Source organism: Hyperoodon ampullatus (genome assembly GCF_949752795.1).
Source record: "Hyperoodon ampullatus genome assembly, chromosome: 19".
NCBI classification, from domain to species: Eukaryota; Metazoa; Chordata; class Mammalia; order Artiodactyla; family Ziphiidae; genus Hyperoodon; species Hyperoodon ampullatus.
In genome coordinates, this window is record NC_136932.1 from 51,475,743 (window position 1) to 51,502,957 (window position 27,215).

Consider the following 27,215-nt stretch of genomic DNA (forward strand, 5'->3'; position numbering starts at 1 on the left):
CCACTGTCTCGGTAAAGGTTCAGAACAAGAAGGTATTTTGGATAAGTTCAAAAGAAATACTTTTTTATTTGAGGGAAACAGTAACATGATTTCTGTTAAAGGAAAATCAGACAAAATATACTTTAAGGCAAAAAGCCTTAAAAGCCTGGAGGTAAAGAGGATATTTCATTTTGATGAGAGATTAAATTCACCAGGAAGATTAACAGTTTGTATGCACCTAATAACCTGGCCTCAAAATGTATAAGACAGAAACTGACAGAAAAACAGGTGAAATAGACAAATCCACAATCAGTAAAGATACAGGTTTAAACAACCTTGACTAGTGGATAAATAGGACACTGTTCCCAACAATTGCAAAACACACTTTCTTTTTAAGCAAACATGGAATATTTATTAAAATTGAAATATGCTGGGCCATAGCAAATCTCAAGAAATGTCAAAGGGTTGAAATCTTACATAGTAGGAGTCCTCATAAGACTCCTGCGTTGGGGATCCATTTGAGATCTGTAGTCAGGAATTTAAGGTGAATCATCAAGGTTTTTTTCTCCAGCAAGGTTAAATGGTTTGGTTGTAAGAATAAGAGAAGGTGATTAGTTGACTAACCAGGAACGAGGTTTCCCAGGAGACCATACCAAGGAAGCCAGAGGTAAGGGAGCTAAGGATGTTTACAGAGGCATTTAATATTGAATCCTGGAGTCTAAGCTGAGCAAGAAGGGAAGTGAGGACATGATGAGGATGATGGACAGTGGGAAGGTGGTAAGATTAATGGATGGGAGGGAGGTATTAATGAAATAAGAGAATTGCTGGAGTACATGAGCTGGAAGGATAGAAGATGGTGGTCAAGTGTTGGGATGTTTAAAATCAAGGTTTTGGAGATGATGCAGTTACTGGGGCGGATGATCAGGGGGAGATGGCCGTGGAATGGGAAACTGGAATGGTATGTTGGACATGATTGTGATGAGGAGACCTGAAAGGCCACAGTGTTAGATGAGTCATCCATATGATTATTGACATCACCAAGAGCAGTTTAGGAGTGGAATGGACCATAGCAAGGTTCTGAAGCCTTTAGTTGAAGAGTGAGGGAGCTGAGGGTCAGTAGATGACATCAACAAGTTAGAACAGTAAATGATGAAGTCTGATGGCAAGAAGTTAAAATGTGTTCAGGTTTTTGAAGGAAAAGAGGAGAAAAAGGGTTTAGAAGAAGCAAGGAGGAATATTGCCCGTCTACAGGAAATGTTGGAAGAAAAGTAGCCATCTCCAAATGAGAGGGCTTCCAGGGACAGCCAAGTTTCAAGTTAGGGAACTGAAGGAGAACTTTTCAGGGAGAACGTTGAATAACAGAGGAATTTTCACTCAGTAAAAATTATCCATTGCCATCATTTTCATCCTCATCATTATTCATATTAGATTTTGTGGCTAGCTGTTGTGTAATACCGTTCTTACTTCTGGACACTTCAGTAAACTTTATACTGTTGTATTGATATGTCATTTACTATTGATTTTTTTTTATTATTGATATTTTCTGTAAAAGTTTGGATAGCCAAGCCTATGATAATGAATATCAAAATAATCATTATCCTATCATATTGGAAAATCACGTTTAATCGCATTTGTTCAATCTCGTTTGTGGAATAACTACCATATAGCAGGCGCTTATCTATTGCTGGAAATACAGAGACATGTAAGATATGATACCTCTTCTCAAAGATTATGGATCAGTGAACTCACCAGATATAACTTGTGAGTTGTACACATACACGGCCTTACACACACAGACTGAAAGATTTTACACACACACCCTCAGACTATTCTAGCAGTGGTGGTCCCCTCGAAGACATGAAGGAAATGGAAGGGGCAAGATATTAAGGGGAGCTTTTCATTTTTAGCCTGTGTTCTTTGAATCTTGTATTAAAATGCATTTATATAGTTCGTTAATAAATAATGTTACATATTCTATTAAAATGCCTTTATATAGTTCATTAATTAAAAATAAGAAAATTTATGGAAGTTACAGTTTTTCTTTGTAGTAATTAAAAGGAGAAATTGTGGGCACTTCCCTGGTGGTCTAGTGGTTAAGACTCCGTGCTTCCACTGCAGGGGGCACGGGTTCAATCCCTGGTTGGGGAACTGATCCTGCATGCTGTGCGGCGCAGCCAAAGGAAAATAAAAAAGGATAAAAGGAGAAATTGTGTTTTTTTAAGCTTAAGTCTTTGTTTTTTTCTAGGCAGGGATACCAGTGGGACCAATACCAGCAGGAGGCATGCCTTACCTGGGACAAGCACCATTCCTAGGAATGCGTCCTCCAGGCCCACAGTACACTCCAGACATGCAGAAGCAGTTTGCCGAGGAACAGCAGTAAGAGATCTCAGGATGCAAGGATAAAGATACTGGATGGCAATCAGTTTTAAAATTGTCACATGATCTGTAGTGCAGATTTGAAGCTGCAGCAGTCACGGTGCCTGTACGGTGCCCTTAAAACTCTTCAGAATACTCTTATTATTTAAAAGTTTAAAGCCAGAAGGGACCTTAGAGACCCTGTAATTCAATCCTCTGACTTTACATCTGGGGAGAGTGAGGTCCAAAGAAATAAGCAAGTGTCAGCCTGGGTTACAGTTACCAGTAAGACCTGGACCCGAGTGTGGGCCTCCTGAGTCCCAGAACCACTGCTCTTTCTCATGTATGATACTGCCTCCTCAAGTAGAAGTTTCTTTTTTGTATGCAGAGCAAAGAGTGTTTCTATTTCGTCTACATCCCTCTCTGTTTTTTGTAATGACTTTGAATGTAAAATGTTGTCTCCTCCCCTTGCAAATGAGACAGGAAATAAATTCACGTCTATAATTTAGGTAAATCACTTCTTAGACTTATTTCATATATTTGGAAATTAATATAGTGGTGAAATAGGATTGTCTTCAGAAAATTAGATATAATTATCAGTGAAGTTTTTTAGTTCTAGAAATGCAAGATGACTTTGTAGAAGAAATATGAATATAACAGTTGATAATTCCTAAAGCTGGCTCTTTACTAGATTGTTTTTCCTTCAGAAAACGATTTGAACAGCAGCAAAAGCTCTTAGAAGAAGAAAGAAAAAGACGCCAGTTTGAAGAGCAGAAGCAAAAGCTCAGACTTCTGAGTAGTGTGAAACCCAAGGTAACGTTTTCCAGCACACAGCGTACACCCCCGAATGTGCCTCTTCTCAGTCATTTAGTGGATTTTGTTACGTGGGCACCAGCACAAGCTGAGGCTGTGGTTGATTCGTTTTGGTTTTGTCTAAGTCCGAAAGCGAAGGACTTTTCTTTTTCTGTAAAGATACTTTATTGTTGAAGGGAATGGGATAGCAGCCATTATCTTCTCAACTCTTGTTTTCTGCCTTTGGAATGCTTGTAATCTTTTCTTGGGAAGCATTAATACTGGATACTTAATATCCAACAGCTGTAGCCTAAAGTATTTCTAAATGGGCCTTTTAATAATCTTCTTTAGAGTGTTGTTTTACGCCTTCACTTTATGTCAACGTTTTTCTGACTTGGAAAATTCACTATCCGAAGTATGTGGTAAAAATATTGTAAATTGATGAATATCTGCACTTTTCTTTCAACTTATGTGGATTAGGACGAAGTGTGAGAGACAAGTGAAGAAATATATATACACTTATTGTCTCCCAGACAGGAGAGAAGAGTAGAGATGATGCTTTGGAAGCCATAAAAGGAAACTTAGATGGGTTTTCCAGAGATGCTAAGATGCATCCTACTCCAGCATCACACCCTAAGAAACCAGGTAGTTGTAATTTAAAATTTTTCTTTTGTTGGAAGGTGACATATAGTCCCTGTGTGTTTAATTGACCATTATGTGTGTGTGCGGAGAGTGAATGTTGAACTCCTCCTTCAAGCTAAGTACAGATTTGGATGTTTTAAAATTTACAGTGGGTTAAGAGCTCTGGTCTAGACAGTCTTGGGGGGAAGAAACCTCTTTGTCTTCTAGTAAATGTCAGTATGACAACTTTACTTGTAAATCTTCTGTATAAATGAGTATGTTAACGTTAGTAAAATCCATTCACCAAAAGCAAATGTAATAAAGGAGTTTACTATTTCATTCTCATTATTTTAAAATAGTTTTACTTTTGATGTACTAGTTCAGATTTTATTCAATGTGACGAAACTTACAAATTTTCTAAATGACTCCTTTAAAAAGTCATGGATTTATATGTATAAAATAGATAACTAATGAGAACCTACTGTATAGCATAGGGAACTCTACTCAGTGCTCTGTGGTGACCTAAATGAGAAGGAAATCCAAAAAATAGGGGATATATGTATATGTATAGCTGATTCACTTTGCTGTACAATATAAAATAACACAATATTGTAAAGCAACTATACTCCAATTTAAAAAAAGTCATGGATTAAATAATATTTCTCATGAAATTTTAGTTTTTAAAATACGTTCCTTTGTAGTTTTTATTTTCATTTACCATCAAATAAGCAAAAGAAAAGTACCTAATAGAGCAGGGTAAAGAGAGATTTTTGGGGGGGGTTTTGCATGTGTTTTAAACATTTAGCAGTTGAAATGAGTCTTATCTTCACATAACTGTTACCACATCCTTTTTTTAAATTTGACATTTTGACATTTTATTCTCAGCTAATTTTAAGAATAACATATGTGAAGTTTTCATGAATCATTCAGCAAGTGCTATTTTCTGCAGGCATGTATTACATTGACAATTTTTATAGGTACCTTTTATAGGTGATATCAGGAGGGCATAATCTAATATTGGCACAGTAACGAGTTCTTGACTTTCTGGGACAGCTTTGCCTCTGTGCCATTAATTTCACTTGCTAGATTATATACTCAGATTATCGTTACAAAAATATGCCCCAAAGTAAAATATATACTGATAATGAAAAGGGAATGGATATTAGCAATCAGAATGAGCTCAGAAAGGAAAAACATACCTAAAAATGAAAACTATAAGCTGAATAAGCTAGTAAGTCATTTAAGTATAGTCATTGGAATGGTAAAACTGGACCCAGCATGGAACTTAGATAAAGGAGAAGAAGGCAGAGAGGAATGGTCATTGTTAGGTCACATACTTTTCTATCCATATAGAATGGCCCCTTTGGACAACTGGGTATGGTTTAACAACTTCATTGTTAAGTAATAAATTGGTGTTTTGATATTCAAGTAATCTCTTGAGTTCAATCAACATGTGTGCAGTTAGCTGTTTCTAGTTAACTGCTTCATGCTTCACGAGAAAAAGTTTTTTGAAGCAAGCCCAAGGAATTTCCAGAGCTTCTCCAGCTAGGGTCTTAAACCTAGGCCTAAAGTATGTAAAAAGTTTCCAGCCTTTTTACCACCAGAGGCATAAACGCCCATAAACTGTTTATCTTAAAATATTGAATATACAAACTGTATCACATAATTTTTATATTTCTTATTAATCATATATATATATATATATATATAGCTACAAGAGTTTCTAAGCCAAAATATATACCACATAGAATTAACATAATTCCAGTCAAATGCAAAGAAGTTTTTAGCCTAAAAAAAAAGAAAAGAAAAAAATTTGGTTTAGCCTAAACAGTCAGCTACTATATCCATAGTAGCTGTCAGTTTTGCATTGTTACTACTTTCTACCAGTACTGATCTGAGAACCCAAGTTGAGAGCTTGAATACACACTCTCAGTAACCATTATTGGGAGGGTTGGGATTCATTATGACATGGCTTTTTTTAAACAAAATTCATTAAGGCAGTAATTTTGCATATTCATTTTGCATCTTTCATAGAACTTTAATGCTTCCAGGCTTTATTTCATGGATCCAAAAAAGAAGGGTCCAAAAGAGAAGCACATAGTGTCCCCATTTTTCAAATGAGAGCCTTTTTAAAAAAAAACTGCTCCTTGTGACATTAGACCTTAGTAAATGTTAAAGCAATACAAAGAAGTTAAAAATGTGAAGAAGCAACAATAATAGTACTATTAATGAGCCTAGTATTAAACATAATCCCTGTAGAGAAGGTTTATTACATAAGTGAATCTCATATTTAACACTAAAAAGCCACAGTGATGTTTATATCTTTTAGAGGCAAAGATCTTTTAAACATAGCTCTTAGGGTTTACTTTCTTAAATTGGCTGTTGAGTTATTTGACTTAGCACTTTATGATGTCCTAATTTTGATGCTTTCCACAAGAAAATATCACTTTGGTAATATGTTTGATGTTCTTGTTGCCTTTGTAATTTTCATTCCCCACACAGTAAGTTTCATCCTCATATGAAATATGAACTATGCTAAGTGTATGGATTAGGCATGATTTATCAAAAATTACAAATATGCATCATGCATTGTTTTTTACTGGCATAATGAAATTTAATCATCAGTATATATCTGTCTAAAATGTATTCAGTAGCATATAGGTAGGTTCTCTTATTTATATTGGTTTGAGAAAATATTATCCAGATAAACAGATCAATTGGATTTCAAAAATAATCACCACTTTGATGTAAATTATTAGTGGTCTCAAGGAAAAAAAAATAAGTGCTAACTTAATAAAAGAAGGAAAGAAATTTTGAGTTTTACATTTTTCTGTTTTTGAACGAAATGCAAAATAGCTATAAAACCTCTTTTTAAAAAAGACTAAAAATGAAATTGAGTTTTTTGTAGTGAGGTGGATGAACCTAGAGTCTGTCATACAGAGTGAAGTAAGTCAGAAAAGCAAATACTGTATGCTAGCACATATACATGGAATCTAAAAAAAAAATGGTTCTGATGAACCTAGGGGCAGGATAGGAATAAAGACACAGATGTAGAGAATGGACTTGAGAACACAGGGAGGGGAAAGGGTAAGCTGGGACGAAGTGAGAGAGTAACATTGACATATATACACTACCAAAGGTAAAATAGATAGCTAGTGGGAAGCAGCCACATAGCACAGGGAGATCAACTCGGTGCTTTGTGACCACCTAGAGGGGTGGGATAGGGAGGGTGGGAGGGACACGCAAGAGGGAAGGGATATAGGGATATATGTATGCATATAGCTGATTCACTGTTATACACAACAGAAACGGAACACACCACCGTAAAGCAATTATACTCCAATAAAGATGTTAAAAAAAAAAAGACTAAAAAATTGTTTGTAAATAGACATCAAAGTGTTTTGCATTCATTGTATGATTCTGTTTGTTGTTACATGTTATTTCTTATTCACCTCCACTATTCATGTTTCAGTATATTCTTTTGGGGTTATACTACATCTTAATTTCTTTTCCCCTGTTGATTTTCATTTCTGTGTGTTTCATTGCCATTTTCCATTTTGCAGATTATCCCACATCATCTCATTCTGCTAAAACTGTCTCCCCATCACCTGCCTTTCTTGATGAGGAAGAATTCAGTGACTTTATGCAGGGGCCTGTTGAAGCTCCCACATGTGGGCCTTCTTCCACTTCCCAGCCTTTTCAGTCTTTCCACCCCACCGCCCCACTTGGCCAGTTGCATGCTCAGAAGGCTGGAGCACAGTATATCCCTCCAGGTCAGAGTCCAGTGTCTGTTGCCTTACATGGTGACCCTGGGCAATTTCCTTATTTCTCTACTGCTTCAGCCTCATACAATGTGCAGAAAGCAGGTAACTACTAAACTATTAATGAAAGTATTTTTTAAATAGGATAATTTATTTCATTTATATAAGTAGAATAATACAGTGATGTTGGCACAGAAACATGTGCCTGAATATATGAGTACTATTGAAATTCACCAAAGTAAGAATATAGATTTTTTAATTCTGGGGGCTTCACATTCTGGAAAAGTGATTGGAAACATCTGCTCCTAAATTAGGACCTATTTAAACCACCTTAGAACTTTAAGAACACACTGATTTCTTCAGGAGATGCCTCTTGTTTGGGGAAATCACCACCATCATTTTCTTAAGAGTAATGAGCCAGGGAAGAGCTGCTTTAGAAAGTGCTCTCAGTGATAAAGCACGTTGGGGTCAGAAGCCCAGGTTCTCCATTTACTATCAGTTTGTCCCTGGACAAATCTTTAAACATTTCTATACCTCAGTTTTATCACTTGTGGGGGCGGGAGGCAGTTACTGTGTCTTGAGGCACAGAATAGTGCTGAGAGGAATCTAAGGAGACGTACTCATCTACACGTTTTCGGTTGACAGATGAAGAAATAGGCGATAGTTAGTAGAAGTGTCTGTATCTTGTATAGGTCACCAAATTTCTAAGGTAGTACACCTTCCACTATACCATTCTACCTACTGTCTCACAGAATTCCTGAGAATCAAAGTAGATAATGATGTTTAAGTTCTCTAAAATCGCTGAAGTGTCTCAAGCCCTAGACAAATGTGTGGACTTGAATTATTTCAAAATTTATATTATATGTGGCAGGGCCTTCCCTTTAGAATTTGGGGGGTGGAGATGGATGGTTGAAAAATTAGAAGCTTGCAGTTATATACAAATAATCCTTCATGCTGTTTGTTTAGGCCCTTCCTTGGAGGAGAAGCTCCTAGTATCTTGTGATATAAGTACATCTGGGCAGGAACAAATTAAATTAAATACTTCTGAAGTTGGGCACAAAGCCCTAGGCCCAGGTTCCAGTAAGAACCATCCCAGTTTAACGGCCAATAACGGGGGTGCTGTAGATGGACGTGTAAGTGGTACCACTACCGCAGAGGCAGAAAAGACTTCAGACCAAAACGTGTCCATTGAGGAGAGTGGTGAGCTCATGAAATATTCAGCAAAAAGTTCATTTAACCAAATGTTGCTCAAATGCTAACACCTTAGGCATTAATCTTAAAATGAATGCTGCTTGATTTTGCTAATCAAAATTTTGCTTAAAATATATTTAATGCATTCCTTTCTCTAATTAACCCCTACAATTTTGCTCTGAATTCTTTCAACACACTGTTATTCCTTTAAAAAAAATTTCGATAAGCAGTTTTTTTATTCGGAATCATTCCTGATTTAAAATTTCTTCTCCTTTTATTTTATAAAAAACTTTTTCCCCTTCTTAAACTGTCTGTTCTTCTATAAGGTTGAGAAGTTAAAATTTACCTGGAAAAGTCACCAATGAGAATATAGTTTTGCGTCTCTGAAATTAATCGTACACACTGCTGCCTAAATTAGATCCACATTTTTATAAACTCAACTTGCAGAGATTAATTACAATGTGGGCAGCCCAGGAGGCAAACGTTTGGAGGCTATTTTACAGGACAAAGTGAAAAACAAAAATTTTTTTAAACAAAAATGCTATACATCTAAGGCAGCAGTGTCATATTCATTTTAAAAAATCAGACTTTGCAAAGAAGTGTTATTAAAAGCTGCAAGTGAAGCTTGGGCATTTTTTGTTGTTTTGCATATGTAATCTTTAAACCATCATCTCTCATGTTTTTGTCTTTAATTTGTAATATATGTGACTGGCACAAGCCTCATATGATCCAGAATACTGATTTTGTACATCTTAGGGGTATTTTTTTGTTCGTTTATTTTTAGTTTACACCTTAGGACATAGGTGTACAAGAGTTGCTTAGAAACGAAATTCTAGTTGTATTGGTGACTTTTTTTTTTAGTGTCTCCAGTGCTCTTCTTATAAAAAAAACATGACACAGTGTGATTTCCCCATCTGCTACATGGACCAGTATATACATTAGATAATGTTCTTTAACTTCTTAGGTGTGGGAGTATTTCCCTCACAGGATCCTGTTCAGCCCAGAATGCCTCCTTGGATATACAGTGAAAGTTTGGTTCCAGGTAAAAAGAGCTTTTTTGTCCAAGATTCCTATCTGGATACTTTACTTTAAATGTTGTAAATGTAGTTATAAATATTTACTATTGTGGCTACAGAATATACAGAAGGAGTTGTAACTTTTTCTTATTTATTTTTTCTAAAAGAGTACAGAAAATTAAATACATCTAGTGTTGAAGACTGCCTCATAGGGACTTCCCTCGTGGTCCAGTGGTTAAGACTCTGTGCTTCCAATTTAGGGGGACAGGGTTTGATCCCTGGTCAGGGAACTAGATCCCACAAGCTGCAGCTAAAGAAAAAAAAAAGATCCCACATGCAGCAACTAAGACATAGCACAGCCAAATAAATAAGTAAATAAGTAAATATTAAAAAAAGAAGACTGTCTCATGTATGAAATAACTATATAAATGAAGGAGAAGTGTTTTTGCTTTAATGTTTTATTGACCATCATATACTTTTATATCTAAAAGCTTTTCTTAGATTTATTATGCTGTAAAAGACACTATCAAATATTTATTTCACAGATTATTAATAACATCAAGAATAGTACTAATATGTCTAGTATAATTTTCTGAACTCTTGGTGATTCGTTTATATATTTAAAAAATATTCTTTTACTTTGTCAATATAAAACTATATGAAGTAAAAGACCAAGTGGCATCTTTTCCTACATTGGAAGGTGGTGTTTACTTTTTTCTTCATGTATGTTATTAACTGCTGAGCCAAAAAATCACTAAAGTACACATTTTGTGATGTAGTATTCAATTGGTACAAGGGAATAGTGTGTTTAAGCCATGGTTGATGTGCATAGAATAATGACTGTTACAATGGCATTACGTTAATCACTCTTAGTATATTGTAACTTGTTCAATTTGCTTTGCAAACCCCTTAAAAACTAAAGGTGACTTTGATCTTTAACTCTCTTTGTTGGTCATAGACTTGATCTAGGTTGGTTCTACACTTGATTTAAATAAAACTCATGCAAGATCCCTGTAGCTCAACGTTCTTTGGGAAGAAATTAGTAATGTCTACTTTTCCTCAGAATCACATAATCACAAATTGCAAGGCTCATTTCCCAAAACCACAGGGGACTTCAGTTGTACATAAAGATAATTGATTTCGGGCTTCCCTGGTGGCACAGTGGTTGAGAGTCCGCCTGCCGATGCAGGGGACGCGGGTTCGTGCCCTGGTCCGGGAAGATCCCACATGCCGTGGAGCGTCTGGGCCCGTGAGCCATGGCCGCTGAGCCTGCGCGTCCGGAGCCTGTGCTCCACAACGGGAGAGGCCACAACAGTGAGAGGCCCGCGTACCGCAAAAAAAAAAAAAAAAAAAAGATAATTGATTTCCTCCCAACTGCCAAGATGCAACACATTGCATCTTTTCTTCTCCCTCTCTGTCTACAAGCCAAACAAACGAAATCTAGATCTTGGTATATTTTGGGATTCTGTCCCTTTTCTGCCAGCTTGTATTTCTTTCTCCCTTCTTCCTCCAAACATACACATACACATAACTTCCTAGCCAAAATATGTGTTCTTATGGTCAGCCTACTAACCTGTAATCCATATCTAATGCTAGATGTAAAATTTTTGCTTTAAGCGTTTTTCTCTGTCTGCCTTAGCCCTACTTTCATCCCCCAAACTCCTCTGACTAGGCTTGCTAGATTTAGCAAATAAGCCTACAGAACATCCAGTTAAATTTGAATTTCAGAGAAACAGCAAATAGTTGTTTAGTATAAGTATACCCCATGCAATAATTGGCGTCTTGTATTTTAAGTGGCAACCCTATCCCTAACAGCCTTTCGCACTTTGCCCTTTGGAAAGGCCATTTTATAGTGAAAAACTCCCCAACGCTCCCTTCCTTTTTTCAAACACTTATTCCGCTCTCTAACTGAAACCCTGTCTTTCTCTAAAGGCTGTGTTCCCAAAGCACCTTCCCCAGTGATGTTTCCTCTAATAGCCTCTAATTCACTGGGACAAGAGAAAGGTGATATTGGTATAATTCTTGCTTCCCACTGCTATTTTCAAATTAGTCCCACCATCATTACTCTACAACTTCTTTTTTAAAAGTCCAAAACATCTGCTTATACCACCTCCATCTTATTGTTGTTACTATCTACTAATGAATTATAAGATTTTCTCTTACCTTTAACCCCAAATCTTTGTCTGTAGGGCCAAGCTCCAACCTCTCTTCTAAGCTCCAGACCCTAATTGTCTGCTGGATATTTCCACTTGAATATCTTTACATCAGCTTAAACCCTTGATGTGGCTTTAGTTCTCTTAAAGCAGTTTGACTTAAGATTATTCTTGTATAAGCAGCAATGACAACAAAAAAGATGAATCACTTGTAATATGTTTACATTTGTAATCTGGTCTTTCCTTTAATAGATGCATATAAGAAAATTTTAGAAACCACAATGACTCCGACTGGAATAGATACTGCTAAACTTTATCCCATCCTGATGTCATCTGGACTTCCCAGGGAAACTCTTGGACAGATATGGGCCTTAGCTAATCGAACCACACCTGGCAAACTCACTAAAGAAGAACTTTATACTGTTCTCGCCATGATAGCAGTAACACAGGTAGACATTGTTTCTAAGGTTAGGTCAAATGACTTTCCAATATAAACTGAGAGAATATGAGTCCTTTTTTTCTACAACCTTGCAGAACTCCTTGGACATTAAAATTTAGATTATTTTCAGGATACAGTTCTTCAAAAATGTACAGTTTATATGATGTGCATACTAGCAAAATATTCCTTTGTTTAAAGGCTTTAATATATTAACATTCTCTGACCTAACTGTAACCCTTCTGAACTTGAAAGTTAGTTAGTAATAGATGAAATTACTCTCTGTCCTTTGAAGTCCTTGTCTAAAATTCCTTAGATATAGATAAAGTATACTTGGTCTGGCAGCAGTTTTTCTCATATTACAAAATGATTGTAAATGATTTGATTGTAGTGAATTAACCAAACTTGTCAGAGTGAAAATGTCAGAATTGATATGTGTTGGCCATTTCTTTGCTAAATATTAGATTCACATTAACCTCATAACTTATTTTCTTGTGTCAAATTCCTGAGTTTTGGGAGAGTCAGAGTGGAAACATACCAGGGCTACAGATCTTTGCCAGATTTGGGTTGTATGTGGTTTGCCATTTCCTAAAATGTTTCCATTTTCCTCCTGTTCTGTGTAGAGGGGTGTTCCTGCCATGAGCCCCGATGCTTTAAACCAGTTTCCAGTGGCTCCTGTCCCAACTTTAAGTGGCTTTCCTATGACTTTGCCTACTGCTGTGAGTCAGCCAACTGGGATGCCTTCAGGCCCTGCAGGCTCCATGCCCCTCACCCTCGGACAGCCAGTCATGGGCATTAATCTTGTTGGACCAGTCGGGGGAGCTGCAGCCCAGACTTCCAGTGGCTTCATGTCACCTTACCCTGCAAATCAGGTAAATGGAGAGGCTGTGCGTATTCTAAGTTATCCCTGAAAATGAATCCAGGAAACCTTTTTTTTCCATGAATGCAGAAAAGATTGCTGGATTATGATGGACACTGGAGGTGAAAATTAAGCAGTATTAAAACAATACAACATTTAATTTTTCATTATTTAAAAAAAAATTTCTTAAGCCTTAAGATACTTGAATTTTGGCTAAATGTTTATAGTTCTTTATCATATATGTCTTAAACATCAAGCTTAATAAAGCTAATTAAATCCTTAGGCTGTGTCTTTTGAGGAAGCTGCTAAACCTGAAATTAAGATGCTTCAGTTTAGTTTTCACTTCTCAGATTAGCAAAAAAAGTTTTAAACATATATTCAGTGTCAGTAAAAATGTAGGGGAAAGGGTTTTTTGGTACAGCCTTTTTGGAAGGCACGTTTGGCAATAGCTATCAGAATTCTAAATGTTCATATCTTCTGACCCAGCAGTCACTCGATTAGGAGTCTCACAGAACTTAGTAACTCAAATTAGCAAAAATATACAAGGATATTTGTTGTAGCATTGTTTGTTAGAGTAAAAAATTAGGAATACCTGCATATCCATCAAAAGAAAGGTTAAATAAATTTTGGTTTATCTCTACAGTGGTAAACTATTAGATTATTAAAATGAATGCCGGTAGATGTTCATGTAAACTATTAGATTATTAAAATGAATGCCGGTAGATGTACATGTACTGCATGGAAAAGATGTCCATGTTCTGTAATTACATTTTTTTTTAAAGTGCAGAACAATATAATCTTGTTTTTCTATAAAACGAACTGTTAACAGTGCTCACTTCCTAAGCATGGGATTAGGAGTCCGTGTTCACGGTTTCCTTTATACATGTATGTGATGAGTTAAAACAAACTTGTGTCACTTCTGTAATTGACAAACATGATGAAAATGTTTTATAAAGATGGCAGTTTCTCAGTAATCTATTAAATGTGATTCAGCTATTTAAAAATTATATAAATTAACTGTTTAAACCAGTCTTTTACCGTTTGTACAAGAGAGCATTTAAAAATATTAGGCAGGGGCCTCCCTGGTGGCGCAGTGGTTGAGAGTCCGCCTGCCGATGCAGGGGATACGGGTTCGTGCCCCGGTCTGGGAGGATCCCATATGCCGCGGAGCGGCTGGGCCCGTGAGCCATGGCTGCTGAGCCTGCGCATCCGGAGCCTGTGCTCCGCAACGGGAGAGGCCACAACAGTGAGAGACCCGCATACCACAAAAAAAAAAAAAAAAAAAAAAAAAAAAAAAAAAAAAAATATTAGGCAGCATTCCTGCCTTAAGCACTTGAGTTGATGTTTATGTCTAAAGGGTGTTCTTCTAAAATTAGGTGTTTGTACTTAAATGGGAAGAGTTAAAAAGTAGTCTTTGAAAAAAAAAAGTAGTCTTTGAGGTTGACAGTTGAAGATTTGTTATTTACCTTTTTATCATAAGACGTTTTCTATTTCAACGTCCTCTGGAAACCTAGGTGGTCAAACCAGAAGAAGATGACTTCCAGGATTTTCAAGATGCTTCCAAGTCAGGATCCCTTGATGACTCATTCAGTGATTTCCAAGAGTTGCCTGCTTCTTCAAAATCAAATTCTCAGCACGGAAACAGGTAGAAAAGAGTTGCATATAGTTAACACTGTATTTAATAATTGAGAAAGAGGCCATCCACAATGAGAAGCCTAAGTATGAATAAGAGAATTAAGACTCCTTACTCTCATGCTTTCTTGGTTATTCCTAGTGTATTCCTACTTTCACTCTTCAAACTTCCTTCCCCTTTGTCCACCTTAAACTTCAGCTTCTGCCATTTCCTCCCAGTACACACCTGCTTAACAATATTTCTTTTTGCTTGTGCTAAACCTGATTTATTACAGCTGAGTGCACCTGTGCCAGGCATGACTTCATGTTCTTATATTAGATCCAGGTCTTCAACTGCTGAAAAGCTTTTTAGGCAGGGGCACATAATTTGACATTTTGCAATATAACATTACTATTGCTTTTCCACAGAAATCATCATTTAGAAATCTAAATATGATTATTTATCCATGTCACTCTTCTGTTTGAGATCAGTGGCTTTTAGGCCTTCAGGTTTCTGGGTTTTTTTTTGCATAGACAGTTGCATAAACATTTTTCTAATGTTTTCTAATGTTTTAACTTTTAGGTACAGTAAGTGATTCAGTATGTTGTCAACACCTTTCCATTATTTCTTTTTAACATTTTTATTGGAGTATAATTGCTTTACAATAGTGTGTTAGTTTCTGCTTTATAACAAAGTGAATCAGTTATACGTATACATATATCCCCATATCTCTTCCCTCTTGCGTCTCCCTCCCTCCCACCCTCCCTCACCCATCCTTATAGCTAGTCACAGAGCACTGAGCTGATCTCCCTGTGCTATGCGACTGCTTCCCACTAGCTATCTATTTTACATTTGGTAGCGTATATATGTCCATATATACACTACCACTTTCTCACGTTGTCCCAGGTTACCCTTCCCCCTCCCCGTGTCCTCAAGTCCATTCTCTAGTAGGTCTGCGTCTTTATTCCCGCCTTGCCCCTAGGTTCTTCATGACCTTTTTTTTTTAGATTCCATATATATGTGTTAGCATACGGTATTTGTTTTCCCCTTTCTGACTTACTTTACTCTGTATGACAAACTCTAGGTCCATCCATCTCACTACAAATAACTAAATTTTGTTTCTTTTTATGGCTGAGTAATATTCCATTGTATATATGTGCCACATCTTCTTTATCCATTCATCTGTCGACGGACACTTAGGTTGCTTCCATGTCCTGGCTATTGTAAATAGAGCTGCAATGAACATTGTGGTACATGACTCTTTTTGTTTTGTTTTGTTTTTGTTTTTGCGGTACACGGGCCTCTCACTGTTGTGGCCTCTCCCGTTGTGGAGCACAGGCTCTGGACGCGCAGGCTCAGCGGCCACGGCTCACAGGCCCAGCCGCTCTGCAGCATGTGGAATCTTCCCAGACCGGGGCACGAACCCGTGTCCCCTGCATCGGCAGGTGGACTCTCAACCACTGCGCCACCAGGGAAGCCCCATTGTTTTTTAAAAGTACTTAGTAGATACTTCTTCCACTGAGTAGAGCACATGAGTCTTTGAGTAAGCAATGTGAATGTTTTTGGTTGTTTTTGGAACTTGTTTTTGTCAGGGTACATATCCCATTTCTCTTATGTTCCTATTTGTGCAGTTTCATTCATCTTTTCTATTTTAACCAATTGATTATTTCTTAGTCAGCACTTCGTGTAGACACTGTAAGAAGAACTAAGGGATAGGCATTATAGAGAATTAGAAATTAGGGAAAGAATTATTCTCCTGATTTTAAGAATACATCAAACACTTGTAAATGACACATAGAAGAAACATACGAGGGGTGTGACTGTAAAGTACTGGCAGTTCCCAAGACCGCTATACCAGCACACACACGTATTAACCTGATAGACACATAACAGTTCTTTCTCAGGTCTCTTCCTCTGCACAAATTGATATGTTCTACTGCTATCTAGAACATATGACCCAAGGCAACATATGAATGACCCAAGGCATCTCAAATTACCTCCATAAAATGATTCATTGTTTTACTGCTCAAAGCTAAATAAAAATTTGTTAAATCACCATATCCAGTCACCTAATCAGAAACATGCTGTTTTTGTCTCCCTTCTCTCTCCTTTACCGCCATCAACTCTATCAGCTCTGCTTGGCGTGGGAAAAGGCCGTGTGTGATCTGGCTCCTGCCAACCCTCTTTACTGTTGCCATTTCTCCACAGCTTACCTCCGGCCACACGTAAACCGCCAAACTGACCATGCTCTTTCAAGCTTCTGGCCTTTTCCATTCTGTTATCTTCAATCTGAAATTCTCTCTATAGTTAATTCTAGTTCAATGTCGAAAATCGGTTCATTATAGGAAGTATTTACTAACTCCACTCTACCAGTCCCCACCTCTAAGATGAGTTAAGGCCTTCTCCTTCTCTACTGTCATGGTAGCCTGTGAATATCTGTGCCGTAATTGCCATTACTGGTTTACCTGACTGTTCCCCTCACTAGGCTGTAAGTACCTGAAGACAGTATTTCATGTCTCTGTATGTAGTACTTAGCCTGTGATATGTAATTAATAAAGGTTTGTTGGTTGAATATATTGTAGTATGAAGGTTACAAACCAAATTTAACAAATTGATGGTTCATTCCTCAGGGAGAAAACTTTCAGCAGATGAAATTAAAATTTGGGCATAGAAAGTTGTAAGATGGTGGCCAGACCTGAGATATATGGGATATTAGCAATTTTGTGTGGCATTATCTCCACACAGTAGTTTACTTTCATATACAGCCATACTTTGAAGATTTTTCTTCTTCAGTTCTGGCTTGACTACTTCTGTGCTTTCCTTGCATGAAAACATTTTGTTCACGTCTAAGAATCCACACTCATTGTTTCTTTCTTCATTCAGAAACATTTACATAGCATCTCCTGTGTGCCAGACACTGGGGTAGGCACTAGAAATACAGAAGCAAAAAGCACAGTTTTTGCTCTAAAGTTAGTTAGTTTTATCTGGGTATTTATATTACCTAATAAAACTCTCTTAGAATTGCTCCTTCAGTGGTGTGTTTGTGTGTTCATGTATAATGAATTCCCTAGTTTATGATGATCTGTATTCCATATTGTGAGTTATTTTAAAAGGATATTTGTTAAATCATGATATAAATAGGTGAGACCACTTTGAGCAGTATTTTTAAGCAAAAATGGACATTATTTGTTCAAGAAGATGAAAAGGCAAGTAAGGTGTTAAAATAGGCTGGAGCCGAGAGCATTGTTAGTCTGAAAAAATGACACTAGTTAAGGGCAGGCACCAGTTATGGGAAGCCTTATGATTTGTGACATAATCTGTAAAGCATTTTAGAAATAAGTGGCATGGTGAAAGTGATTTTTGCTACTCGGTATGGCATAAATGCAGCTTCCATGGTAATCCTGTTGTGAGGTTATGAGAGTTACCCTGGGTTTAGAGTTACAGATACTTAAAAGTATGTATCTGAGAAATTGGTTGGACTCGGTGTTGAACTGGATGTCAAAGTCAGAGGAGGAATAGCACTTGAGCTGGCATGAAAGGGCATCTGGAAGGGAACAACATCATTCATTTATCCATTCGGAAAATACTTACCGTGTGCCAGGCACTGGGGAGCCTCGTATAAGAAACAAAGTGGCCATGGGGCGCTGACGATAGAATAGTTCAAAAAGGATTAAGGCGTAGGAGTTTTGAGTTGGTTTATTTTCTTTGCTTTTTAAATGGGTGTATTTAGCAGGTTGAGCAACTAAGTCAAGTCACCTACCACAGCCACGTGAAGTAACTGTAAAACACAAATGATACACCAGAGAAAAAGCAAAGCCCTTTTTTGTGGCCAAATTCTCTAAAGTCTCATCTTTCAATAGAATGCAGGTTCTTAAATTTTAAAACAGTATGCCTCTCTCACTGAGTACCTTTCGTTAGTATTAAACAGTAGAAATAACCATTTGCATGTTTGGAACAGATAACTACTTTATATAACCGGCATAAACACTTTCATGGTTATTACAGTTTTTTTTAATTTAATAAAAACTTTAAGGAAAGAACTGGAATGAATTCTTCCTTTGTAATATGCATAAAATTACAGTCTGAGTCATAGTGTTTTGTGAATGGAATTTTATTTTGTTGACTTCACTCAGCAGTACTATATTACTCTGAAGATCCTCTGGTTTTTTTTCCAATTCTGAAAATAATTTTTAAATTAATATTCAAATAAATGTCATATTTAGTAGAAGATTTTACCATGGACTTTAAAGGGCCATAGCTAACGTTGGTGACCATGAAAAAACAAATAGATCATTCAACTTTGTGGTTTTTTCCTAAGACATTAATTACCTTTATTCCTATGTAACATTCTGTTCAGTATGTTGTAGTTTAATTACTTATGGAACTTTTAGAAATCCACCTAGACTGTATAAACAGTGACCTATTTGTCCAGATCAAATATGTAGCAGCTGTTTGGTATTGGTGTGAAATTATAATATTTGATAGCACTAAGTCCTCCAGGCACTGCAGACGCCCGTTAGCATGCATGTGCGAGAGCAGGGTTTTTACCTTGCTTGTAGGCCACTGATAAGAAGATTTAAATGACTGTAGAAAATGTTTGCTCTAGGGCAAAGAACTCAATAGAAATCCATTTATATGACTTGTGTGTATGGTATTGAATGACACAAACTAGTAGTGGAATGTAGTCATTCATATGTAAAGGTGGTTCTTCCAGGGAGCTGCCTGGGTCCGATAAGGGGGGAAAAAAAGGCAGTGCTTTTATAGTCTGTGTTTAAGCCGCCCAAGAATTACCCACACAGATACTACTCATTACACTATTTTTCCATCCAGCAGGGAAATGTGTCCACAGGCAAAAGTATCTTTATCTAATTTTGAAGTGATTGTTGTTTTGCTGCAAAGATAGCTTCTGGAACTGCTGATGTGATCCTCGTAAAAATGCAAATTGTATTAACTCTACTGCTGGTTATCAGATGTGGGAACTTCTGCCACTAAGCGATGCAGTGTGATCAAAAGAAGGACAATTTACACCTTGGCTTGAACAGCATTTCATAAATAGATTTTTTTTTTTTTTTTTCGGTTCGCGGGCCTCTCACTGTTGTGGCCTCTCCTGTTGCGGAGCACCGGCTCCGGACGCGCAGGCTCAGGGGCCATGGCTCACGGCCCAGCCGCTACGTGGCATGTGGGATCTTCCCGGACCGGAGCACGAACCCGTGTCCCCTGCATTGGCAGGCGGACTCTCAACCACCGCGCCACCAGGGAAGCCCCATAAATAGATTTTTATCTTAACTATTCCACCTCTGCATTCTGAACCCATTTTAGAGAATAATTTATATTAAGGTTAACATAATTTACTTTAAACTATTGGGTATATGTACTTGGAGCAGTTCACTTTCACAGTTTTATGGACCTAAATTTAAAATTACAGGAAGTCATCATTCTATAATAATCTATTTCTAATGCCATTCCAGTGGTTCTTCTGGCTTAAAGATGATTAGATGGTCAGCGTGGATCTGACTCCTCTTCACATAATCAAGAAAAGAATTATTGCTTGAGTGTTGTTTCAATATTTTTTTTTCACGGAAAAGGATGTTGTTTTCTGCCATTTGTGGTGTACCTATATAGTTTCTAACTTTTAAAGCAGGGAGCCATGAGTTTTAACTAGGTACCTGTGTGCCATTTTAACTCTGAGTCCTTCCTTGATGACAAGGTAAGGAGACAATGTTCTTGTCATTAAGAAATACTTCTCTTTCCCTTTTAGTGCTCCTTCTTTGTTGATGCCACTTCCTGGAACTAAAGGATCAGCTTCAGTGGATAAATATGCTGTGTTTAAAGGAATTGCAGCTGACAAGTCCTCTGAAAATACTGTTCCATTTGGAGGTAAAAACCGTTCATAAATTCATGAACCTATGAATGTAAATTTTTGTTTTTAGTGGTGACCTTTTATGGTGAATGTCCTTGAGCTGTGATCTTAAGGCTCCTAACCTTAATTGGGCTTCTGTCTTTTCATCATAGAGCCTGGTGATAAATACAGTGCTTTCAGGGAACTTGAACAGACAGCAGAGAGTAAATCTTTAGGTAAGTTTTTGTTTCCTTAAATGGATAAATTATTTCAATTTTTAATAAGAGATTTTTATGGTTCTTTCAGTAGCATCCCAAACATTCTTTTATTTTACTGCGTGGTTGTTCTTGTTTTGTTTTGTAGCTCTGGAAATTACAAGAAAGAAAAATGTGGTTCGGTTATTAGATAATAAAATAACTGTTAATTTAGAAAAATTATTTTCTAAAATTTAGGGCAAACCCCAAATCAATGCAATTTCCTTTGAAAATAGTGCATTCCCTTTCACTGGAAGCCTTCAAGCCCAGTTAGACTCCTGTGACCACTTTCAGTTACTTTAATGCTCAAAACAAGACTTGAGCTGTTGGCAGTGCAGCAATCTGTGGACTGTGCGAAAGGCAGCAACCAGTCTTTTACATCTCAAGATTTTCAAAATTGGCTGTAATTTAGTGAGTAGAAGTGAGAGGGCTTTGTGTGCCTGTGTGGTTCCTATCTCTGATAGAAGGGCTTAAATAGAGTAGAAGGGAATGTAGAATGATAATTTGAGAGCCACATATGTAAAGTCATATTTGTGGCTAAATCCTGATATGTAGGATTTAGATAATCCAGAGGTCAAATGATGTCCTTCAAAGCTTAACCACGCATGCTGTGAAATTTGTATCCTCTACTGAGGAGTTCTTCCTGGGAACAGTACCACATTCTACCTCTCTGTATTGGACAATCAAATTTGGAACATCCTTCCACAATCATTTGTTCTAACCCTTTTCTCCGATTAATGGGGAGGGCGTGGGGAGGTTGGGGGGAAATTACAGGAAAGGTAAGGTGTATGTGTGAAAGTTAAAATAGAAAGTGTACTGCTTAAATATCTCTAGAAATATTCAATCTTTTACAGCTCTTAGGTTCTAGAAATGTTTCCTTGTGTTTCATTCAAGCCTTTAGGATGTAATATCTTTCTTCCTCAGTGCCTGTATTAGGTACTAGGAGTACAAAAATAAACCCCAGAGGAACTTCTGGTTTGTTAATTTGGCATTTACTCCTAGCAGTGCTTTTATCAACTCTTGGGCCAAGGCAAGTTTGGAGTAAAGAGCATGGTTTAATATCAGGGTTCTTTATGTACTCTGGTATTAGTGATCGTATGATATGTATGTTATTCCTGGGAAACACCATGGTGCCACCAAAATGTAAGCAGCACATCTTAGCCCTGCTTTTGCGGTACTTTACGAACAGAATCCCAGATGGTTGTTGCCATTGTTGTGTGCTTGCTTTCATTCCTGTCTTACCTTTAAGGCTTTCCAGGGAGAGATGCCAACTTTGTTCATTTTAGGAGAGTATATTTTTTTCTACTCTCATTAAAAATACAGGGCTTCCCTGGTGGCACAGTGGTTAAGAATCCGCCTGCCAATGCAGGGGACATGGGTTCGAGCCCTGGTCCAGGAAGATCCCACATGCCACAGAGCAACTAAGCCCATGCACCACAACTACTGAGCCTGTGAGCCACAACTACTGAGCCCGCATGCCACAACTACTGAAGCCCACATGCCTAGAGCCCGTGCTCCACAACAAGAGAAGCCACCGCAGTGAGAAGCCCGCACACCGCTTCAAAGAGTAGCCCCCGCTCGCCGCAACTAGAGAAAGCCCGCGCAACAACAAAGATCCAACGCAGCCAAAAATAAATAAATAAATAAATAATTTTAAAACTTCAAAAAAAAAAAAAAGAAGTGGACTGAAAAGCTATCCATGAAGTCATATGCTTAATGTACCTCCTGATAAGCAATCTTCCAGTGTCTGCAACTAATTTATTTGCCCAAAAAGCCCCTGTGTTTTTGAACATGTAAACCCACCCATTTTTATTTCTTTTTAACCCTTTCACCCAGCTTACATTTCTAATGGAAACGTTTACAATTCATCAGTAAGTTTAGTTTGCTGTGGTGATTTCCTTTACAAAATAACCAAGCAAAACTTGTCAGTTTCACAGATATTTTAAAGCAGCACATCAAAAATTTAGGCCGTGACAAAATTGGCTGCTTATTACCTTTTTATTTAGACAAATAATACAGATATTATCAGTGATGTACTTGCCTAAAGTTCTAGGGCGATTTTTAAAGTTTTACATCTGCTTCTCCTGTCAATTTGTGAAACTGACTTTAGTTATATTAGTGGTATGTATAAAAACATGAAATACAGAAATTCTGAATGCTGTTCTTCTCTTTCTAAAATTTCCCTAATATTAAATAGATTTCTCTGTGTTGATAAATTATGCTGGTGAATTTGTTAAGTAGCTCAAATTAGGGGGAAAATAAGCTTCCATTATTTTCCATGCTTTTTTCTTTCTTTTTTTTTTTATAAATTGATTTTTAATTTTATTTATTTTTGGCTGTGTTGGGTCTGCATTGCTTCAGGCGGTCTTTCTCTAGTTCCGGGAGCTACTCGTTGTTGCCGTTCACTAACTTCTCATTGCGGTGGCTTCTCTTATTGCAGAGCACGGGCTCTAGGCACGCAGGCTTCAGTAGTTGTGGCACGCAGGCTCAGTAGTTGTGGCTCACGAGCTCTAGAGTGCAGGCTCAGTAGTTGTGGCGCACGGGCCCAGTTGCTCCGCGGCATGTGGGATCTTCCTGGACCAGGGCTTGAACCTGTGTCCCTGATTAGCAGGCGTATTCTTAACCACTGCAACACCAGGGAAGTCCCCTCAAAATTTTTAATAATGGAATTGACATTCAAATCCCTTTGAATTGTAATAAAATAAGTGCTGATTGGTACAGTGAAATTGCTGATTTCAAGAAAAGCCCAAGTACTCATGGATTTTTGGGGTAAGATTCAGCTTCTTTGTTGGAAAGTGGGCGGAGGGGGAACTACTTTATAATGTGCCCTTAGCAAGAATGCTTTGCAAATAAGCAGATGCCTTTTCAGAAGTTTTCATCAAATCCCTTCAAATTGATGCCTCAATATACTTGAGCAAAACCACGTAGTATCTAACCATAAGCTTAAGTGCCAAGCTGAGCAGAGTCTTGTACATCCTAAATGTTAGATGCAGGATTTTTCATAATACTTCATTGGTACCCGTGATATTTTTTTTTGATTGATCACCATGTAACACATTTTATCTTTAAAGGGCCACTGCGTATTTTAATATGCCTCTCTTCAGGAACCTCCAGCGCCTATTTCCTTTTTTTAAAAAAAATTTATTTATTTAATTAATTTATTTTTGGCTGCGTTGGGTCTTCGTTGCTGAGCACAGGCTTTCCGTAGTTGCGGCGAGCGGGGGCTACTCTTCGTCGCGGTGCAAGTGCTTCTCATTGTGGTGGCTTCTCTTTGTTGCAGAGCACAGGCTCTAGGTGCACGGGCTTCAGTAGTTGTGGCGTGCAGGCTCAGCAGTTGTGGCTCACGGGCTTGGAGCGCAGCCTCAGTAGTTGTGGCGAACAGGCTTAGTTGCTCCGTGGCATGTGGGATCTTCCCGGACCAGGACTCGAACCTGTGTCCCCTGCGTTGGCAGGTGGATTCTTAACCACTGTCCAGCGCCTATTTCTTATTCTCCTGTATGCTTGGCTGGCTAGCAATAGTGAGAAAACATCCTTAGAGCAATGCTTTTGGACAGCTGAAGGCTCTGGCACAGACATATCATGTCACATATCATATCACACTGAAATGAGCAAATGAAAATCGTGTGATATGTGTGCTCAGTTTGATTTTTATTTATTTCCCTATCACTGGCCTTCAGTGTGGAAACAGAAGGGATATTTGGTAGGGATATTATTAAACTATGGTTAAATAATGTGAAGCCAGTGAGGGAAAAGTCTGTAATATGCTTGTACTTTAATATGGATCATGGGATTTTCAGCTCAGCATTCTTTTGTATTTGGTTGTGTTTTTTCTTTCAGGAGAAAACTTTGCAGAATTCAGATCTGCGGGAAATGATGATGGTTTCACCGATTTTAAAACTGCCGATAGTGTCTCACCACTAGAGCCACCAGCAAAAGACAAACCTTTTCCAGCAGCCTTCCCCTCAGGAGCTATCCAACAGAAACCACAAACACAAGTGAAAAATCCTCTGAACTTAGCAGACCTAGATATGTTTTCCTCAGTTACTTGCAGCAGCGAGAAACCATTGTCCTTTTCAGCTGCATTTAGTGCATCAAAATCTGTTTCCTCACGACCCCACCTAGCGGGATCTGCAGCACCCGTGACGACATTGGCGTCAACTAAAACTTCTAGTTTGGCTGATGATTTTGGAGAATTCAACCTTTTTGGGGAATATTCTAGTCCAGCATCTGTTGGGGAGCAGGATGACTTTGCAGATTTTATGGCTTTCAGTAATAGTTCTATTTCATCCGAGCAAAAGGCGGATGACAAATATGAGGCCCTTAAAGAGGAAAGTAGTCCTGTTCCTCTAAGCAGCAGCGTGAGCAGCACAGTAAAGGACGGACAGAACTCTGCCGCTGCGTCTACCAAATACGATGTCTTCAGACAGCTCTCTCTGGAAGGACCGGGGCTAGGTGTTGACGAGCTGAAAGATAACCCTCCTTCAGGAAAGAGTGATGATGATTTCGCTGACTTCCACTCCAGTAAATTTTCTTCCGTGAACTCGGACAAATCCCTGGGAGAGAAAGCAGTGGCTTTCAGACACACCAAAGAAGACTCTGCTTCGGTGAAGTCCTTGGATCTCCCTTCCATTGGTGGCAGCAGTGCTGGCAAGGAGGACTCGGAAGATGCACTCTCTGTTCAGTTTGACATGAAACTGGCTGATGTGGGAGGAGATCTTAAGCATGTCATGTCTGATAGCTCTTTGGATTTACCAACAGTTAGTGGCCAGCATCCTCCTGCTGCAGGTGAGGAATTGGTGAGATTGCTCTGGTGATGGTGATATAGATTTCAAAGATGGTTCTGTGGGTGTTGATTTACAGAAGAGGAAGGCTCTGGCTCTTAACCCTTATGAATGTCTAATAATTAACCTCTTCATTGCCAGTCCCCTTAAAGCAGTGTTGAATTGGATTCTATGGATACTTGGATATGTGGATACCATGAATACAATGAAACTTAGATTGGATGGCTATAGGATATTTTTGAGTTTGAAATCTAACACCAACTTGGTGTCTGAGGCACATCAAAATCCACTGCTGAATGAGCCACACATTGCCAGAAATTTTATAAAGACTTTTGCCGTGTCAGTAATGTTCCTCCATTTCTGTGAGTGAAGTCAATGTTTCCTTCTCCTTTTTTCTTCTCTTGGGTGTATTTGGCAGCTGCCAATAGAGTATTCTGTTTGGTTTATAGAAACTGACTCTTGTTAGGCCAAGAAAGTAAAAATGTCTAGCCAGTTATACTGCAGTTTTGCCACATCCCTACAAGAGAAGAAGAGGGCAAGAGCTTGTATCTGGATGCCCTGTGTGCCAGGGTCTGGCAAGGAGGAGGGCAGGAGTTGTTAGTGGAATTGAGGTACGGTTTTCAGTGTTAACGCTATTACTGGAAGTAGTAAATTGTAACACAACTGTAGACGGTAGATAGGGTAACTACTAACTTTCTCGTAAAATGTTTGAAAACATCTTAGAAGAGAGCCCTCTTTAAATTCCATATGGATTTACATGTAGCAGTTGATTCTCTAGTCCAACTTCCTGTCAGAAAAACTAGATTCCCAAGTGTCCTAGTTTTTATTTTGTTTTGTTCTTTGATATGTATATAGAAAGATAAACCTATTTTGTGGCCTTTAATAATGAGAAATATCTCAGCATTACTGTATTATTCCAGAAAATGCATTATGCGTACGAAGGGTTCATTGTCGTTTAACTAGAGAGGGACACATAAGACACTCCCAAGTTTACAGATTCAGGAAGAAATAGTAAAGTATGGCGGCTTTTGCATATATCAGTTTGGTCAGTCAGAAAACAAAATTGCATCCATCCTTTGGCTATTGAGATGTTAGAGGTCTTCTTAAACAGGGTGCTGAATTGGGAGCAAGGTATCGGAGGAGTGGCGTGTTCCACAGGCTACTTGCCAAGTGCAGTGGGCTGTCTGCAGGGCTCCTTGTGCCCCTGACTGTCTACTTATATTTGTAATGTACCTTCTTCAAATGTTTTCCTTTTTTTTTTTTTTTGCCGCTGTTTGTTTGCTAGAGTGATTTTGTTTCTTTTTTGTATGAGCTGCTTGAGCTACAGCAATTGGTTGCAAAGTGCTCCATTTTCTGAACAATAATATTGGCTTTTTATTTTAAAATCTCATAACATGTATACTAGCCTTTTGGGCTCTGAAATTATTAATTAGAAGCTATTTTTCTGAAAGTGAATCTATATTCTTTCACAGTGCCAAACTAGATTTCTTTGTGAGACAAGTCTAATCTGCGTTTGGGAGGGTGTCTTTTCTTTTTTTTTTTTCCATTTGGGGAGGGGAGATTGGT

At 38.0% G+C, this 27,215-nt stretch overlaps 1 protein-coding gene across 15 annotated transcripts in view; it reads left to right on the forward strand.

The window, feature by feature from the left end:
- SYNRG (synergin gamma) overlaps positions 1–27,215 on the forward strand; it is a gene marked incomplete at its 5' end in the record, with an annotated part of 86,932 nt that overhangs the window by 26,695 nt on the left and 33,022 nt on the right. For 5 of the 15 annotated variants that reach the window (XM_079725381.1, XM_079725383.1, XM_079725390.1 and 2 more), the window contains 11 exons: positions 2,225–2,355; positions 3,042–3,147; positions 3,660–3,771; positions 8,475–8,708; positions 9,664–9,741; positions 12,121–12,317; positions 12,928–13,176; positions 14,678–14,808; positions 20,534–20,652; positions 20,788–20,850; positions 24,706–25,653. In XM_079725381.1, coding sequence (XP_079581507.1) covers positions 2,225–2,355; positions 3,042–3,147; positions 3,660–3,771; positions 8,475–8,708; positions 9,664–9,741; positions 12,121–12,317; positions 12,928–13,176; positions 14,678–14,808; positions 20,534–20,652; positions 20,788–20,850; positions 24,706–25,653 — 2,368 coding nt within the window. Of the gene's footprint in view, positions 1–2,224; positions 2,356–3,041; positions 3,148–3,659; positions 3,772–7,310; positions 7,614–8,474; positions 8,709–9,663; positions 9,742–12,120; positions 12,318–12,927; positions 13,177–14,677; positions 14,809–20,533; positions 20,653–20,787; positions 20,851–24,705; positions 25,654–27,215 lie in introns of all 15 variants that reach the window. The other 10 variants (XM_079725392.1, XM_079725385.1, XM_079725391.1 and 7 more) reach the window with 3 other exon arrangements.